The 16,567-nt window shown below is 39.3% G+C and overlaps 1 protein-coding gene across 6 annotated transcripts in view; it reads left to right on the top strand.

The window, feature by feature from the left end:
• Window positions 1-2,852: 2,852 nt before the first annotated feature.
• LOC126376448 (proprotein convertase subtilisin/kexin type 5-like) overlaps window positions 2,853-16,567 on the top strand; it is a 32,773-nt gene continuing 19,058 nt past the window's right edge. For all 6 annotated transcript variants that reach the window (XM_050023758.1, XM_050023757.1, XM_050023754.1 and 3 more), the window contains exon 1: window positions 2,853-3,007. In XM_050023758.1, coding sequence (XP_049879715.1) covers window positions 2,956-3,007 — 52 coding nt within the window. In that variant the 5' untranslated portion in view covers window positions 2,853-2,955. The remainder of the gene's footprint in view (window positions 3,008-16,567) is intronic.

Here is a 16,567-nt window from a genome sequence, read left to right as displayed (position 1 = left end):
CCAGATCACAATTAAGTATTTGGAGTCTCATATCCCTGATTTTAACGTGGTAAGAACCCGGTATTATAATGTTTTAATTATAGTAAGTATGCCTATTCACACTAGTTTAAAAAGAGTGAAAAAAGAGGGCGAGGTGTTTTACTTATAAGTCTTTTTGAAAAACTCAATTTTTTGAGTTATCACGTTTACGACACCAATTCTTTAGCTTAAAACGACCGATTTTGAGAATGTGTTTGCGCGTTCACGGCGAATCCAGCCGCTTCGAATATTTTAGAGCTTTTTACAGAACTTGAAATGACGCGGCACTTCTTTGATAACACACCTGCTAAGGGTTATTACGAAACCGCCTTTGGCGATTTACGCCGCGGCGAATATCCGCAACGCGAGGATCGATTTGTATAATCACAGATTATACACTGACTCCCCGGAAGGTGTGTAGATAATAGTTTTCCTGTAGCATGTAACATTATGTCATCACTAATCTAAGAGCCACGCTCTTGTCGGTGCAGCATTCTCCATGCTACTTTTTAGGGAAAAATAGAGCAGTGGTTTCCCTCTTGCCTTCCGCCCCGCAGTACTCTGATGCGAGTGGGATGGCGCGCAGAGTAGTCTATTACAAAGCCGTACTAGGGCCCCTTCCTTTATACAAAAAACCTCGTTTTACAGACACTACACATTGACGTTATCGTACGCGCGCGTCTCTGTGTTATTCCTTATTCTATGCTCTTGTCCTCCACCTTTGAATAGTACTGACAGTATTGCTGTTCTTTGTCAAGTTCCAGGTAACAGTCCCTGTGACTCGTCCTGCATTGCCGTACATGGCTGCCATTTCCGCCTCTGCAACCGTTGAGGTCTTCACCCGTATCCCTGGGCAAGGGTTCTACGTTATACCCCGCAGGTCTGGGTCCCTATCCGAACTCAGTCTCCATCTCACTCTGGCCTACTGAAGTGAGAGGCGCCCACCCCCGCGGCAAGGACGCGTCAAACAGGAATTGCCCCAGTGGAGGGCAGAGATGACTCTGCCCCCCTTAAGCCCGGGTTCACTGGCAGACCAGCTATGTGCCGTCCCCAGAAATGTACCTACCCAGTTTGAGAACGTTCCCAGCTGTTTAAAGGCGCGAAACTTATGTGCAAAGAGCTTTAATACCTAACCTTTACACAGATAAGACCAGACTACAAGAAAGGACAGAAAAGTGTCTGTATTAAAGAGATTTCAGAACGGAAATATTCCCACTTTGGAAACATTCCTGGGAAGACATTTTATTTGCTGATGCAATATTGCAAGAAATTGTAATATCATCAGTAAGTTTAATAATATAACAGTCTATTAATAAATACAAGATAATTAAGTTTAACTGTTTGTGCGTAATTCTAAATATAGCCCACAGTTCACACTGCTATCGATTTTGCAAACTGGACTTTCCCCTTTTAACGTAAGTCATAACATTTTCCGGAATTGGAAAATGGGCTTGTCCAAGCTATAATAGTTTTGTTGTGAATGGAAATTATTTATTAGATTCTTGTTTATTATTTATGCGACATGATTTTCATGAGCGTGGAGCGTTTTCCCCTTTCCGGTTGATTGGGGGGATGCGTCATATGAGATCATGATCATATGAGAACCCTCAGCGCTCTCCATTTGTCCGGTCAAGTAGTTAATGCCATATGCGGCAAATCTACAAAAAAGATCAAATCAAAATCAAATCAAATCAAATATACTTTATTGCACAGAACTAAAATTTCAACAATCAGACATAACACATGAATACAGTACAATTTGGCCGGCCTTATTGCTCTAGAGCAATTTCTTCCAGGCAACCACCAAAAGGAAACAAACATTTACAAACAACTTAGATCTGGAAAGATCTGTTTAGATTTTCTACATCTTCTTCTTCTATCGTGTGGGTCGTAAGGTGGATTACCAACCCCAGCAACCCGTGTCAGGGTTACTATTGAGCCGCCAAAGGCCCCTGATATGGCTCATGTAACGACTACTTACTTACATCAGCAGCACATTCTTGCAGCGCATTGGGCCATACTGTAATGTTGTATGTAAGTACTTTAATATAAATAAATAAATAAATAATAAATAAATCAGTAGTATTTTCTAAATGAAAGTAATAATTAATCATCTTTCTTTATCTAAATCCTACAGAGGGACAATTGCTTGTTTCTCAATCTTGGTATGCCGGTTCAAACCCCCGTGCTGAACTTGCGATTTTCGCTAATACACTTAGTTGGCTCGACCATTACAGACGGCGATACGGCTCACCTATCACGTTGGTCTAACAGAAAGCACGGTAAGGTGTGGGTACTTACTTATATGTCCCCACCGGGATTCGAACCCGGGGCCTCCGGATCGTAAGCCCAACGCTGGACCACGGAGGCCGAAACGCGTCTAGATGCTTATTTTTTTAGGGCATGTCGCAAACTGACAGAGATTTGTGTATTTGTTTGCTTCGTAACATGTTGGCCTAGTATAAAGGTGATCAGTATCCCGATCCAGTTCATCATATCTAGGAGATCTTAGCAAAAGCGGCTGCAAGTTATTCGATGATTGTCTGTAGGTCTTCCCATCTCTAGTAATCACTATAGGGGACGCACACTTAATATAATACCCTAGCCTTTATATGCGTCGCAAAACAAACAAATCGTCATATAATCTCCGAATTTCCTTAAGAGGTCACATCATCCGAGCACGTCACAAATAATTAACATTATTAATTGATACGAGCTCGACAAACTTACATTTGCAGTTGCTAAAACATCAAATGTTATCTAGCTCTAGAGACTTGTTAGTGTGGGGTTAAAACAGTTGACTTTTTAAACGGCATTTGCAAAGTTGCGCGTGAGTATATCAACAGAGTGTTGGGAGGTTACCATCAGTAGGGTCTGAGTCGCGGTGGAGACAGCTCGTCTCATCTGTTTTGATTAGGGTCTGTGTGGTGCTGTGACATGAAGTGTTTTGTGTTGGTTGTATTGTGTCTGGCGTACGCATATGGTGGTGGTAAGTCAGCCTATCCGCTTTTGTTTGGCTACGGCGGTACGACACAGGCTAGATAATAGACGCTTAAAACGTGGTATTACTACAAAAATATGTAGGTAATTTCATTTTCATAAGAAAAGTCCCGCCTTTTTGATCATAGGTCTGTCCAACAGTGGGATCTTAGCTAACTTTAAGACGTTACCGCTTAATCATTCTGTCTTGACTTTTTGCTACGTTTTTACGAACTTATAAAAGTTACAATACTGGTTAGTGAAATATAAATTCTCAGTTCGAAGTATGTAAAATAGTAAGTATTCATATTTATTCGATTAGCGATGCGTAGAAACGGTTTATAATAATAATAAAGCTTTATTTCAGAAAAAAAAATTCCATACATACAAAATACAACACAATTAAAATATAATAATAAAATTTACAAAAATAACAACACCTGACAATAATAACAATACTTACTTAAATAACTATCATAGTATACCACTACTTTTTCCCCACAAAGAGCAATGTCCAGAATCGCATGATGTGAGAGTCGAAGTTTATATATTACAAAACATCTTTTTCTTCTAATCCTTTTATGCCCTGTTGGGATTTAGGGTTCGCATAACAGATTTCCACTCCTCGCGATCTCTTGTAGCCTCTGTAGCTTGCTCCCATGACATGAGGAGAATTTTTACTCTCGGTCAACCGTAGGTCGCCACAACTAACAACTTGGGACATGGAAACTTAAAATACCACTTATGCTTAAATTCTCTATACAAATATATCTATCTATCTCTATATAAATATATAATATATCAAAACGTGGAAACTCAAAATATCCCCCTATTCCCAGTAGTTATACCGAGTAGTCTTACCAGTTGAACTACTGGGAATTTCCTGCCCAATAGACTTATTGAATCCAACCAACCCGCATTGGAGCAGCGTGGTGGAGTATGCTCCATACCCCCTCCGGTTGATTGAGGGGAGGCCTGTGCCCAGCAGTGGGAAGTATATAGGCTGTATATGTAGACTTACAGAACAGTTTTACTATGTCAAAATTTTTAAAACATAGACCTAGTAATTGATAGACCTACTGTCTATCTATGAGGACGTTCAGACGTTTCGTCCTAATTTATTGCCAGTGAACATCGCGATCTAGAATATCGAAAGCTTATTTCGTCCCTTTCCTTTTCGGCAGATAAGAAAATGACAGGTATAACTTAAAGTAAAATTAGGAGGTGTCCGCAGGAATCGGGGCCATTAACTACTTGACTGTCAAATGAAGAGCGTTGAGAGTTCTCACCCGGTACAAAGTTAAGACAACAGGCCTGAGGGTGCCCAGTTAGGCGCGAACCTTTGAAAAAAATAATTGCACTTCCTAACCTGGTTAAGTTGAATTTGTAGGTTTTTACCCAACTACTTACTGGATTATTTTGTGTCTACCCTCAATATTTTTAAGCCATTTTTTTTTCTTAGCCAAGTGAGAGGTTTCAGTATTCTCCATTAAAGGTGGATAGACATCGTGAGGCACGCAATATTTGTATCCTGTATAAGACTAAATAGATAATATCCTTTCCAGCCGTATTCGGCCATGGCGACAGGTCTCCAATCTAGGAACGCCTAAGATGCGCTCTCATATAAAAATAGAAAAAAAAATAAGATACTTAAATAAGACTTCTTTCGAGGCAAATCTAAAATGATCTATCTATCTACGTTGACAGAGAAACATACATACATAAACTCACGCCTATTTCCCACCGGAGTAAGCATAGGCTATGGAATTCCATTTGATTCGATCCTGTCACACTTCTCTTGCTTCCTCCACATTCATCAATCGCTTCGTACACGCGCGCCTTTTCAGAATACACAGGATTATAATCAGGTTAGGAGCCATGTCAGGGGCCTTAGGCGGCTCAATAATAACCTTGACACCAGGGTTGATGAGGTTGGTAATTCACTTCTCAATCCACACGATAGAAGAAGAAGATAATCAGGTTCTATTTTTTTTCTCTCATTTCAATGTTTAATAATATTTATGGCTGTACATATTTATGGGTTCGATTCCCGATGGGGACATTGTCGAAATCACTTTGTGAGACTGTCCTTTGTTTGGTAAGGACTTTTCAGGCTTGAATCACCTGAAGGCCGAAAAAGTAAGATGATTCCGTGCTTCGGAGGGAATGTTAAGCCGTTGGTTCCGGCTATTAGCCGTAAAAACACCTCCACCAACCCGCACTGGAGCAGCGTGGTGGAGTATGCTCCATACCCCCTCCGGTTGATTAAGGGGAGGCCTGTGCCCAGCAGTGGGACGTATAAGGCCGTTTATGTTATGTATGGCTGTACAAGGCAAGACAAATTGGCGCCATTCAGTAAATTAATTACCTATTCATAAACATAATTGTAATTTACAACTTGTTTCGGAACTGCGGTGTAATTGCATACTTAGTGCTTCAGCAGCAACAACTAAGTTATAAATATGATAACCTAACTAATACTTAATAATTAGGTAGGTCTCCGTGGTCTAGTGCGTTTAGCGTTATGCTCACGATCCGGAGGTCCCGGGTTCGTACCCCGGTGGGGACAAATCACATAAATCACTTTGTGATTGTCAGGCTGATCACCTGATTGTCCGAAAGTAAGATAATCCGTGCTTCGGAAGGCACGTTATGCCTTTGGTCCCGGTTACTACTTACTGATGTAAGTACGTAGTCGTTACATGAGTCATGTCAGGGGCCTTTGGCGGCTCAATAGTAACACCAGGGTTGATGACGTTGGTACTCCACCTCACAACCCACACGAGAGAAGAAGAGTGGGTCGATGGCGATAAGCCCTGAATGAGGGCAATCGTCGACCACGACGGCGGGGTCGGTATCGGGGTCCGCATAGCAGTAGAGTGTTTGGTGTCGCGAGCTGATTGGCCGCCTCTATGGCTAGAGTAATCGAGTCGTCGGGATCGTATATCACGATACTTTTCAGTACAGTACCCTGAGCAAAATTACCAAATACCTAACTACCGATAAATTGAGCTAAATGGCGGCTAATAACAATAAATAACCAGACAGTTGCTAGACAATAAAAAGGCTTGCATTGGAACCATTTATTATACATTTAGCCGCGTTTTTTGCGTGTAAAGTCCGTCAATTGGAGGCGCGACGGAGAAAAAGCAGACTTTCGAGTGCTCGTTTAGTTTGGTTCAATATATCAATTGACCATGATTGTCTCTTTTGATTGACGGCGGCGCGTGACTCTCCGGTACTGGCGACATTCGACAGACATACTCGACTTCAGGATAGGTAAGGGGACCCTGTGGAAAACGGGAGATGGTAAAAACAACATTAAATTAAAACTATTAGAAACCCCCGACCAAAAAAAAGTACTCAATTATTATGAATGACGAAAGGTTAAAAATGCTAAACCCTCATCATCATCATCAATTTAAGAGCCACGCTCTTGTCGGTGTAGCATTTTCCATTCCAGTCTATCAAAGGCCAATTCCTTGACTTCCCTATAAGACACGACGTTAACCTTTTCTTTAATCTGTTCCATGTAAGCTCTTCTTGGTCTTCCCCTTCCTCTCTTTCCTTCTAGCTTTCCTTCTATGATGTTTTTAATGAATTCGTCGTGTCTTATTAGGTGTCCAATCATCTTGCCTCTTCTGTCCTCAATAATTCTCAGTATTTGTCTCTTTTCCCTTACTCTTACTAGCACTTCCTCATTTGTAACCCTTTCTGTCCAACTTATTCTTTCCATCCTCCTCCAACACCACATAAACCCTAAACCCTATAGAAAGCAAAAAATAACTTATCCCACATATGCTTGCAAGCAAACTGAGCGTGTAACATTCCTATCACACTTAACAAACGACCTGATGACCTTGAAGACCTGAACCGATTTCCACCAAATATAGCTAAGAACACTCTCGACTGATATAGCTTTCAAACAAAAAAAGCCGCATTAAAATCTGATCATCCGTTTGGGAGCTACGATGCCACAGACAGACAACACAGACACGCAAACTTATAACACCCCGTCGTTTTTGCGTCGGGGGTTAAATAAAGAAAATGTTTTTAGTTAGTTTTAGATCTGTCTTTATTTAGTATTCTGAATTTCATAATTTATCTTGAACCTAGTACAGTCATGAGCAATATAATGTACCCACTTTAGGACTCTGTCGCACTAACATATTTGACATTTAGTGAGACTTACAGTTCAATTTGTCAAAAAGTTAATGTGACATGGTACCAAAGTGTATACATATTAATGCTCGTGACCGTACATGACCCAATTGATGTCACGTGGTTTTACAGGTGCCAGGTTGATAGCAATAAGGTCGCCCTTTAATCCCCCCTACTTTGGAATCCGTTACAGCCAGTTACCTAAAGACATCCATACTTCTTATTATCGTGTGGGTTGTGTGGTAGAATACCAACCCCATCAACACAGGTGTCAGGGTTATGATTGAGCCGCCAAAGGCCCCTGACATGGCTCATGTAACGATTACTCACTTACATCAGTAAATCGTAACCGGGACCAACGGCTTTACGTGCCTTCCGAAGCACGGATCATCTTACTTTCGGACGATCAGGTGATCAGCCTGTAATGTCCTAAACAAACTAGGGATCACAAAGTGTTTTTTTGTGATGTGACCCCACCGGGATTCGAACCCGGGGCCTGCAGATCGTGAGTCCAACGCTCAAGCACTGGACCACGGAGGCCGTTACTGGGGGGAGGATAATATTTGAAAGAATTTATAAATCGACGAATACAATTTAAAACCTAATACAAATACAAATCTTTATTGGTAACGTAAGCTACATGTCATTGGTACTTACGTACATTAATTGAAAAAATTAAAAAATGAAAATGAAAAATGATTTTATTACCAGAAAACAATACAAATGAGGCACATAAAATAGGATGAGTAATACTTATATTGAAATATATCCAAATTAAGTGTAAGTATACATTATTATAGGAAAGAAATTTATTAAAGTAACAAAATATGTTCTCAAATAACCACTCTTTAATGAGCTTTTTAAAAGATTGGGTGGACGCTGCATCCAGTATTTCCGGTGGTAAGCGATTATATATACAGATGGGCCTATTATATAAACAGATTGCTCACTCTTTTTTAATTTGTGTTGGGGTTTTTTAATACTTTCACAAAGACATCTTTAACTACTTTTTAAATATTTACAATTATATCACTTACTTATTTTTGAAGTCGATGCCAGCCAAACAAAAATGAAACAAAGACGAAGACAATAATAATTCGTGCATCGAAAGGCACGTTAAGCCGTTGGTACCGGCACAGATCATATAATACTGCTTACTGATGTAAGTACGTAGTCGTTACCGGTTACATGAGTCATGTCAGGGGTCTTTGGCGGCTCAACACGGACACCTAAAATTGTGCGTTTTGATAGTCATTCACCCATATGTTATGTTATGCCCATTAAGCGTTCAAGCTCCAAGCCCTTATCAGTCGTTATCAAACCGCTTGCTGTCGCGTGTGCATGACATCAGCTACAACCGAATGAATGAAGTCAACCCCTGACCTTTGATAGCTGGTGACGCAGATATTGGGGCTCAATCTGAGATAAAAAACGGACTTAAAAAAATAAACCGACTTAAAAAAAACAAACGACAAAACAGTATACATATAACTAAAAAGCGATAAATTTAATAATGTAATTAATTAATTTATCTATCTTTAATTATTTAAATATTGTCAACTTAATACCTAATAAGTTTACAAAGTCATTCTTCTTCTATCGTATGGGTTGTGAGGTGGATTACCAACCTCATCAACCCTGGTGTCAGGGTTACTATTGAGCCGCCAAAGGCCCCTGACATGACTCATGTAACCGGTAACCTGACACTAGGGTTGATGAGGTTGGTATTCCACCTCACAACCCACACGATAAGAAGAAGACTTAAAACAAACATTAAAAATACACAATTACAAACGGTTAAGCAGTACAACAGCCGTCCTTATTGTTAAGGTAGCAATCTCTTCCAGGAAACCTAAAACTGTTCTAAACTTTCAGTCAATCAGTTAGCTATTTTGTTTACAATGAAACAAACTGGAATTGTACCTATCTATCTACTTACATAGTATATTATTTTTCTTATTATTTCCTTATGAAAACAGGGGGAAGAACGTACTGTTTATTGTGTTTTGAATAAGAATTGTTTCAATCGGGTCATTTGCCACTCACTAGGGTCGATTAATTCTTTCAAATATTTTTCCTCTCAGATGACGCCCTGAGCCGAGGTTCGCGCCCAACTGGGCACCCTCAGGCCTGTTGTCTTAAACGTTGTACCGGGTGAGAGCCAGCGCTCCCCATTTGTCCGGCCAAGTAGTTAATGCCATCTGCGGCAAATCTACAATACAATTTTATCTAATTCTCTACGGACATAGGTTGGCTGTGACCTGGTGAAAGGACATAAAAGCTACTGATTCTAAATACACATGTAACGTAACAAAAACTGCTTAAACAGGCCTCCCCTCTATCAACCGGAGGGAGTATACAGTTTCTCTTCGGATATCGCCTTAATATCAGTATTAATGTGTATTCCACTTATCTATGCGGTGTATTCTATAAATATATTCCAAAGTGGTTTGCAAAACGTCGAGACACACTTTGAATAACTTAACATAATCGGACGTTCTGTATCGGAGTCCCGTTAGATGTAAGCGATTCAGTCGGCACTCCTGCCTTAATGTACCAGGAATTGTACACTGCCGGCCAAAGTTAAATGTACATCATTTTTATATGTATTTTTATTTATTTAAGTAAGTATACCTTTTTTGACGTGAATTATTGTGCATTTGCTGCAAATGACATTAACTACTTGGCCGTACACATGGGGAGCGCTGAGGGCTCTCTTGGGCACGAACGAAGGTTCCAAGCCAAGACTCAGGGCGTCGTCTGAGAAGATATTATTATATGAATGACCCGTCTTAGAACTTCGTATCAACAGTTGCTGCAAATATTTTTTTTTTATTTATTGTGGCTCTGCCCACCCCATTAGGGATTACAGGCGTGAGTATATTTTTATGTACGTAATATATTAAATCAAATAGTATGAGAGGAAGTCTTCGCCTAGCAGTGGGCCGGTTGTATACTTAGGTTAGGTACCTATTATTAAACCTCTGTCAAAAAGGTGTACCTACGTATAAAGTAAATTTGGAAGTGAAGTGTGTAGATGTTTGTTATTGTTTTTAAATAATCTGTGTGTATGTCTGAAAAGCTAGTAAGTATATGGTGATACCCACTGAAATGTAACAGCTGTTTATAGCCTAAATACGATGCACAGAATAAAATTTAAATAAAAAAAAATCAATTTAAATTTCACTTTGAATGTCCGGCGGTGTAACAGGTGGGACTCGACGGACCTGTTGCGGGGGCAATAGCCGAGCCTCACATCTAATGCCTACAAACCGTCTACAAACCTATTTATATGTCGCTAAGGGCATCACAGGTGGCCGCTATAAAGCGGCTCATTTGAAATGCAAAAATTTTGCGATCAATTCTCAATTGAAATTGAGTCGATTAAATAAGATCACTCAATCTTTTAAGGGGTAATGCATACGTTTTTACAATAAGATTTGCATTCAGAATTTGCCTTTCAACTGTTTTAAGAAACAACAACTGTAGAACAACAACAACACAACAACAACAACTGCAACTGTTTCTGTTTAACTACAACTGTGTTGTACGTAGTTAAACAGAAACTTTGCAAAAAAAGGTTATTATTAAGGTTAGTGATTATTTAACTGTCTGAGAACTGATATTAGGCAGCTAAATTACTCAATTGTATAACAATATTTTATGTTTATTTTTCAAAAGAACGTCTAGGGCCCCTGTGCCGAGGCTGCGAGAAGGCAAGGCGGCGAGGCTTGTGAGAAGCTGCAGTAGTTTTAGGCGAATGAGACGTTCGTTATGTAAAAATTGACGATTCATAGTGTAACTATGGTACTTACCTACTTATTGAATAAAGATATTTTTGAATTTGAATACTTAATTGCATTCCATGTAGTACAATGGGGTGTTACATAGGCATAGGAACTAAAACATGGACCCTGTAGGGCACAGCAACGTTGATGGGAAGAGAGTAAGTGTGTATGAAAATTAAAACTTATCATTTAAAAATTCGTCTACAGTAGTTTTTTATTATAAGTAATTAAATTAGTTTTAGTTTCATCTCTTAAGATCTTCTTCTATGGTGTGAGTTGCGAGGTGTACTACCAACTTCATCAGCTTTAGTGTCAGGGTTATTATTGAGCCGCCAAAGACCCCTGACATGACTCATGTAACGACTACTTACTTAGGTACATCAGTAAGTAGTAACCGGGACTAAGGGCTTAACGTGCTTTCGGAAGCACGGAATCATCTTGCTTTCGGATAATAAAGTGATCAGCCTGTAATGTCCTAACCAAATGGATCACAAAGTGATTTTTGTGATATGTCCCCACCGGGATTCGAACCCGGTACCTCTGAATCGTGAGCCCAACATTTAACCACTGGATTACAGAAGCCGTTGGCGAAGGCATTTGGGCTAATAGCCCGGGACCAACGGCTGAACATGCCTTCTGAAGCACGGAATCATCTTACTTTTTGACAACCAGGTGATTCAGCCTGCAATGTCCTAGCCAGGCACAGTTTCTCAAAAAGTGATATTCGCAGTGTTTCCTCGCGAATCGAACACGGACCTCCAGATCGTGATCCTATCGCTCTAACCACTACACCACGGAGGCTGTTAATCTAATAATACATAGAAATAGTGATTTTAATAAGTTTTTCATGAAACGCAGTTAAATATAGACGATGTCATCACAGAGGAGGAAAAGGACGTCGTTTCCCATGGATAATTACAGTATTGTGGTCCGGGGTAATTAGCGAGGTGCGCGTGCGCATAGCAGACGCCATTGTCAGGCCGATTGCAGTTTTATGACTGTATAGAAAAATGCGGAAGATATTTTTTACATTGTATCTTTCTTTATACGTAACGATTTATTCTATATTATGTAAGTGGGTTAGTATCTGTAAGTCCGCTTACCTAACCTGAAGATTTGAGAGGTCCGGTTTATTACAGAAGCGATTGCCTGTCTGACCTTCCAACCCGCGAAGGGAAAACCAGCCAAAACAGATCACATAGCTCCCAAAATTCATTTCTCGGGAATGTGGCTTTCCTGACGATGTTTTCCTCCACCGCTGAGCACGTGATAATCTGAAAAACAATGAAAAACTAAATGAATTCAAAAACAAATTAAACAATCATTGGTTTAGGCCTGTGCTGGATTCGAACCTGCGACCTCAAAATGAGAGGCAAGCGTTCTACCAACTGGGCTATCACGGCTTCCACCAACTCACAGTGGATCTGCTAGGTGGAGTATGCTCCATATTACTACGCGTTTGGTGTTTAATCTAATAGGGTATTTGACTGGGTCAAAGAATAAATTATAAAGTGCTAATCTAGAAATAGAAGCCAGTATAAGATGATCAAAAATCAATCTCATTTTACTTTACGACTTATTTTCGAATTTTGTTTATGAATTAAGTAACAATGAGTACGACGTTTGACCGCTTTTATTGGTGATGACACAAGAACTCCAAAGAAAACTTTCGTATTGATGTTTCGTAAAAAGTACCTATCTCATTTGTCTAGGTTGTCGTAACCTATTGTAGGTAATCGGTCTTGTCTTGACCGGCATTTAATTCAACTAACGAGCGATAAGGTTATCACTTGCGCAGTACACTCGCTGGCAGAATCATTCATTAAATAAGTACTCACGTCACACCCCGGACACTTCATACAATCAACCGCGTTTTACACAGACACTACACATTGACATTATCAACACGCGCAACTGTGTGTGTGACGTCTAAGGGCTGCCATTTAGAATACCTCATTTAACCGTTATTTATTACTTATTTAGGTAAGTATACAAAAAAAAAAATACAAAATACTTTATTTGTAGAAAACCAATACACTATTATAGGTGATTGGAGCCTCCTTTTAAGCGTAGCGCCTGTATCAGGAGACACCGCTTTTCCCGAGAAAACACATTGTAGGTACTACAAATAAGTAAAATGAACAAGCAAATGTAACTTACATACTATAATAGGTAACAAATGCGTGAAAAAAATATAGGTGATTGTGTGTGTGTTTGTGTGTGTGTGTATGCTTGAAAAAATAATCCTACCCTTTTATTCTATTATTTTTAAGAAAGCCTCTATCTGTTCGTAATTTTTAGATTTAAGCCATTTAGAAATAATGATTTTACATTCATAATATATTTTATCATATATAAGTATATACACTTCTTTATTAATTTTATTATACTTTTACGCGGTTATTATCATAATTCTCTCTCTTTATTTAAGAGCTGCGCTCTTGTCGGTGGAGTAATCGCCTTCAATACTCCATAGATAGGGCGTGTAGAACGGTGGTTGCCCTAATCGCCTTCCGTTCCGCAGTACACCAACTAATTTCTCAATCGGCGATGTTTTAGCTAGAGCCCTACCAGAATCCATTTCCTCGGCCTCCAACCAGTACTGATACCGCTGCTGCCCGGCATCAGGGGTGCGCTTTTGAAGTAGCGGCGCCTACTCGCTACGTCACAAGATCGTCATAGAACCTAAGTAGCATTTTACAGGTTAGCCCGTCCCAGTGAGCTACCCACTACGTTCTGCTAATCCTGCCGCTGTTTGGTCGGGGACTGCTTATTTTTATATTCGCAGCTAACCATCATATCGGATGGCCGTTCCACTATCCGCCACCTGTGGACCCCGTATTATCATAATTAAAACACATAATAACGGATTTAGGGAGACTCCCGATATTTCGACACTGTTGCAAGTGTCATGATCACGGGATGACTGATGGCCACGGCTCTGGGCGTCGTCTCAGAGGAAAAATATTTGAAAGAATTAACCGACCCGACGGCGCGAACCTTTGAAAAAAATAATTAACCCTTGTGGGTCGATAGCGATAAGCGCTGGTTGAGGGAAATCGTCGACCACGCCGGCGGGGTCGGTATCGGGGTCGTGAAGTGTTTGGTGTCGCGAGCTGATTGGCTGCCTCTATGGCATACAGCGCGCTACGTGTGCAGTACAGTCATGAGCAATATAATGTACCCACTTTAGGACTCTGTCGCACTAACATATTTGACATTTAGTGAGACTTACAGTTCAATTTGTCAAAAAAGTTGATGTGACATGGTACCAAAGTGTATACATATTAATGCTCGTGACCGTACAATGATGCACTCAGGATACTGTTTGGACTTCCGCGATTCTGTAGCGCCTGCTGAAGCGAGTATAGACTGCTTCCATACAATAATGAGGAAGAGAGGCGCCTCGACCCTAAATCGAATGTGTACGAGTTCGAACAGTATCCTGAGTGTGCTGGTCGGTAGGTGGGACGCGCCTATGTTCGCGCGGTGGATGCGACTGCACACATCTGGCAATCGTTAAACGTCAAAGAATGTACAAATATCTTTAACTAATTTTGTGTTTTCTACTAACAATAGGTTAAGACTGCATTTTTACTAACAACTATGGATTGTAAATCTGAAAATAAATGGTTATTATTATTATTATTATGGCACACACACTTTCGCATTTATAATATTAGTAGGTATGGATTTATTATATTAAATATATATACAATAAACATATTGTCCTGTTTACTATGAATCAATAGATGACCCTTTATATCCATGAATGACTTATTGTGTCATGCTAGGAGGAAGTTTCTCAGATTCTGGGAAATCTTCGAGGATAGCTAGTGTTTTGCATGTTAATGATGTTAATTTATAATTGTCTGCTTCATTAGGTCATCAATGACAGTATTCAACTCTAATGTATGCACTTCAATTCATATGCTTACGCATACTTAAGTAGAATAGGTATAACTAAACATAGCATCACGCTGTATCCCCATAGGGGTAGGCAGGAGGTGGAGGTGTAAATAATGTACACTCACTCTTCGCTAGCTGTTTAAGTCCCAAAAAAAGAAGAAAAAATAAAATGAAGAAGAATGGACGATGCACACGGAACCGGTAAAGTGGGTCAAACAGTATTATAAAGTTTAATAGGCTAATTTCCAACTAGTCAAATCAGTTACTTTTTACTAAACGTCAAAACACGAAATTACTGTGTAATTTGTATGAAAAAGCATACTTTGACGTGATAGAAAAACGTGATAAAATGTCGGACTTATTATTAAGTTTTTTTTATTTAAATTCATAAATAAGTAACTTAAATAAGAAAAAGAAAATGTGTTTTTGTTAGTTTTAGATCACTCTTTATTTAGTAATCAGAATTTCATAATTTATCTTGAACCTAGTAGGTACACGACCCAATAACCTAAACTGATGTTGAAGAAAAATAAGTACTTAGTTCTGTCTACCGGAATCGGGACGGGCCCATTTTTTATTTATTTAAATACTTTAATAAGTAAGTATATATTTTTTTTTTATTTTATCTGTAGAAAAGACAAAGGGAACGCAGCTCATACAGCCAAGTTAATTTATAGTTTTTATTTATAATGCAACATTATTTTTTTAATTTCTTCCTTCCGCAACTGTCATTCACCTGCCGACTAACGTTCATTGTTTACCTCGTTCATTTGTTTACTGACAGAGTATAAACGCGTAAATTTCGTCATTTCATCATCGGTGTAGGTAATTATCGAGACGATTCTTGCCTCTAATAATAGAACTGCAATAATTGCGAAGGTCATAGGGCAAATTGAGGATCGAGCGCGCGACTCCCGAGTCTTCTCGAGTGACGTCCATCGGCCATTAATGAAAACGGCGGGAAATCTAATTCTAATTTCCAAGGCAAAAGCTTCGGGCACAAACTGCTTAGTTAAATTTGGGTCGCGGTTTTTAAGTCAAGGAGATTTTATGTGGTCTAGATTTTGATGAGCCCGTACCCCTGGGCAAGGGTTCTACGTTATACGGGCTATTATTTTATTTTGGGTCCCATAACCTGTCTCTCACGTTCAAACACGATTTTTATTAAAGCAAACAATTATTTTTTAAATAATTACACTATTGGTACATTTCTGATGTTATACTCGTGCTTTTATGTTCCACGTTTTTATCAAAATTATTTGAATTTAACCAAAAACACGGTAACTAAGTTGTACTTTTGAGTAACGCAGTTGTTTCCCTACAAAATTCCACTGTCCCTCTCATATATTTACTCCATATAAACATACATTACTTAAAAACTCTTCAAGACGCTATTAAAATGTAATATTTGCGGTAATAACACGTAATTTAATCTTTACTTTAACAATAATAAATATTATTTTCCTTTATCAGTTTTTAATTATTCCAAAATATTTATTGTGTCCCCGCGGCAAATCGAAAAATTACGAACACTATGTTACCATACGAAACTGAGTCTTAAAATTAGAATTTTGTATGCATTTGCGACAAAAGTCGTATAACATATAATCAAATATTATTGGGGCGCGGGGGGAGTGCGTGGCTTTGAAATTCGCCGAGTCAGTCACGAGGACGCCGGCGGGATAGGTGCGTGTATTAATTGGGAGACCGCT

This window comes from Pectinophora gossypiella, chromosome 21 (genome assembly GCF_024362695.1).
Source record: "Pectinophora gossypiella chromosome 21, ilPecGoss1.1, whole genome shotgun sequence".
Lineage (NCBI taxonomy): Eukaryota > Metazoa > Arthropoda > Insecta > Lepidoptera > Gelechiidae > Pectinophora > Pectinophora gossypiella.
This window is presented reverse-complemented; position numbering and strand designations above follow the sequence as displayed.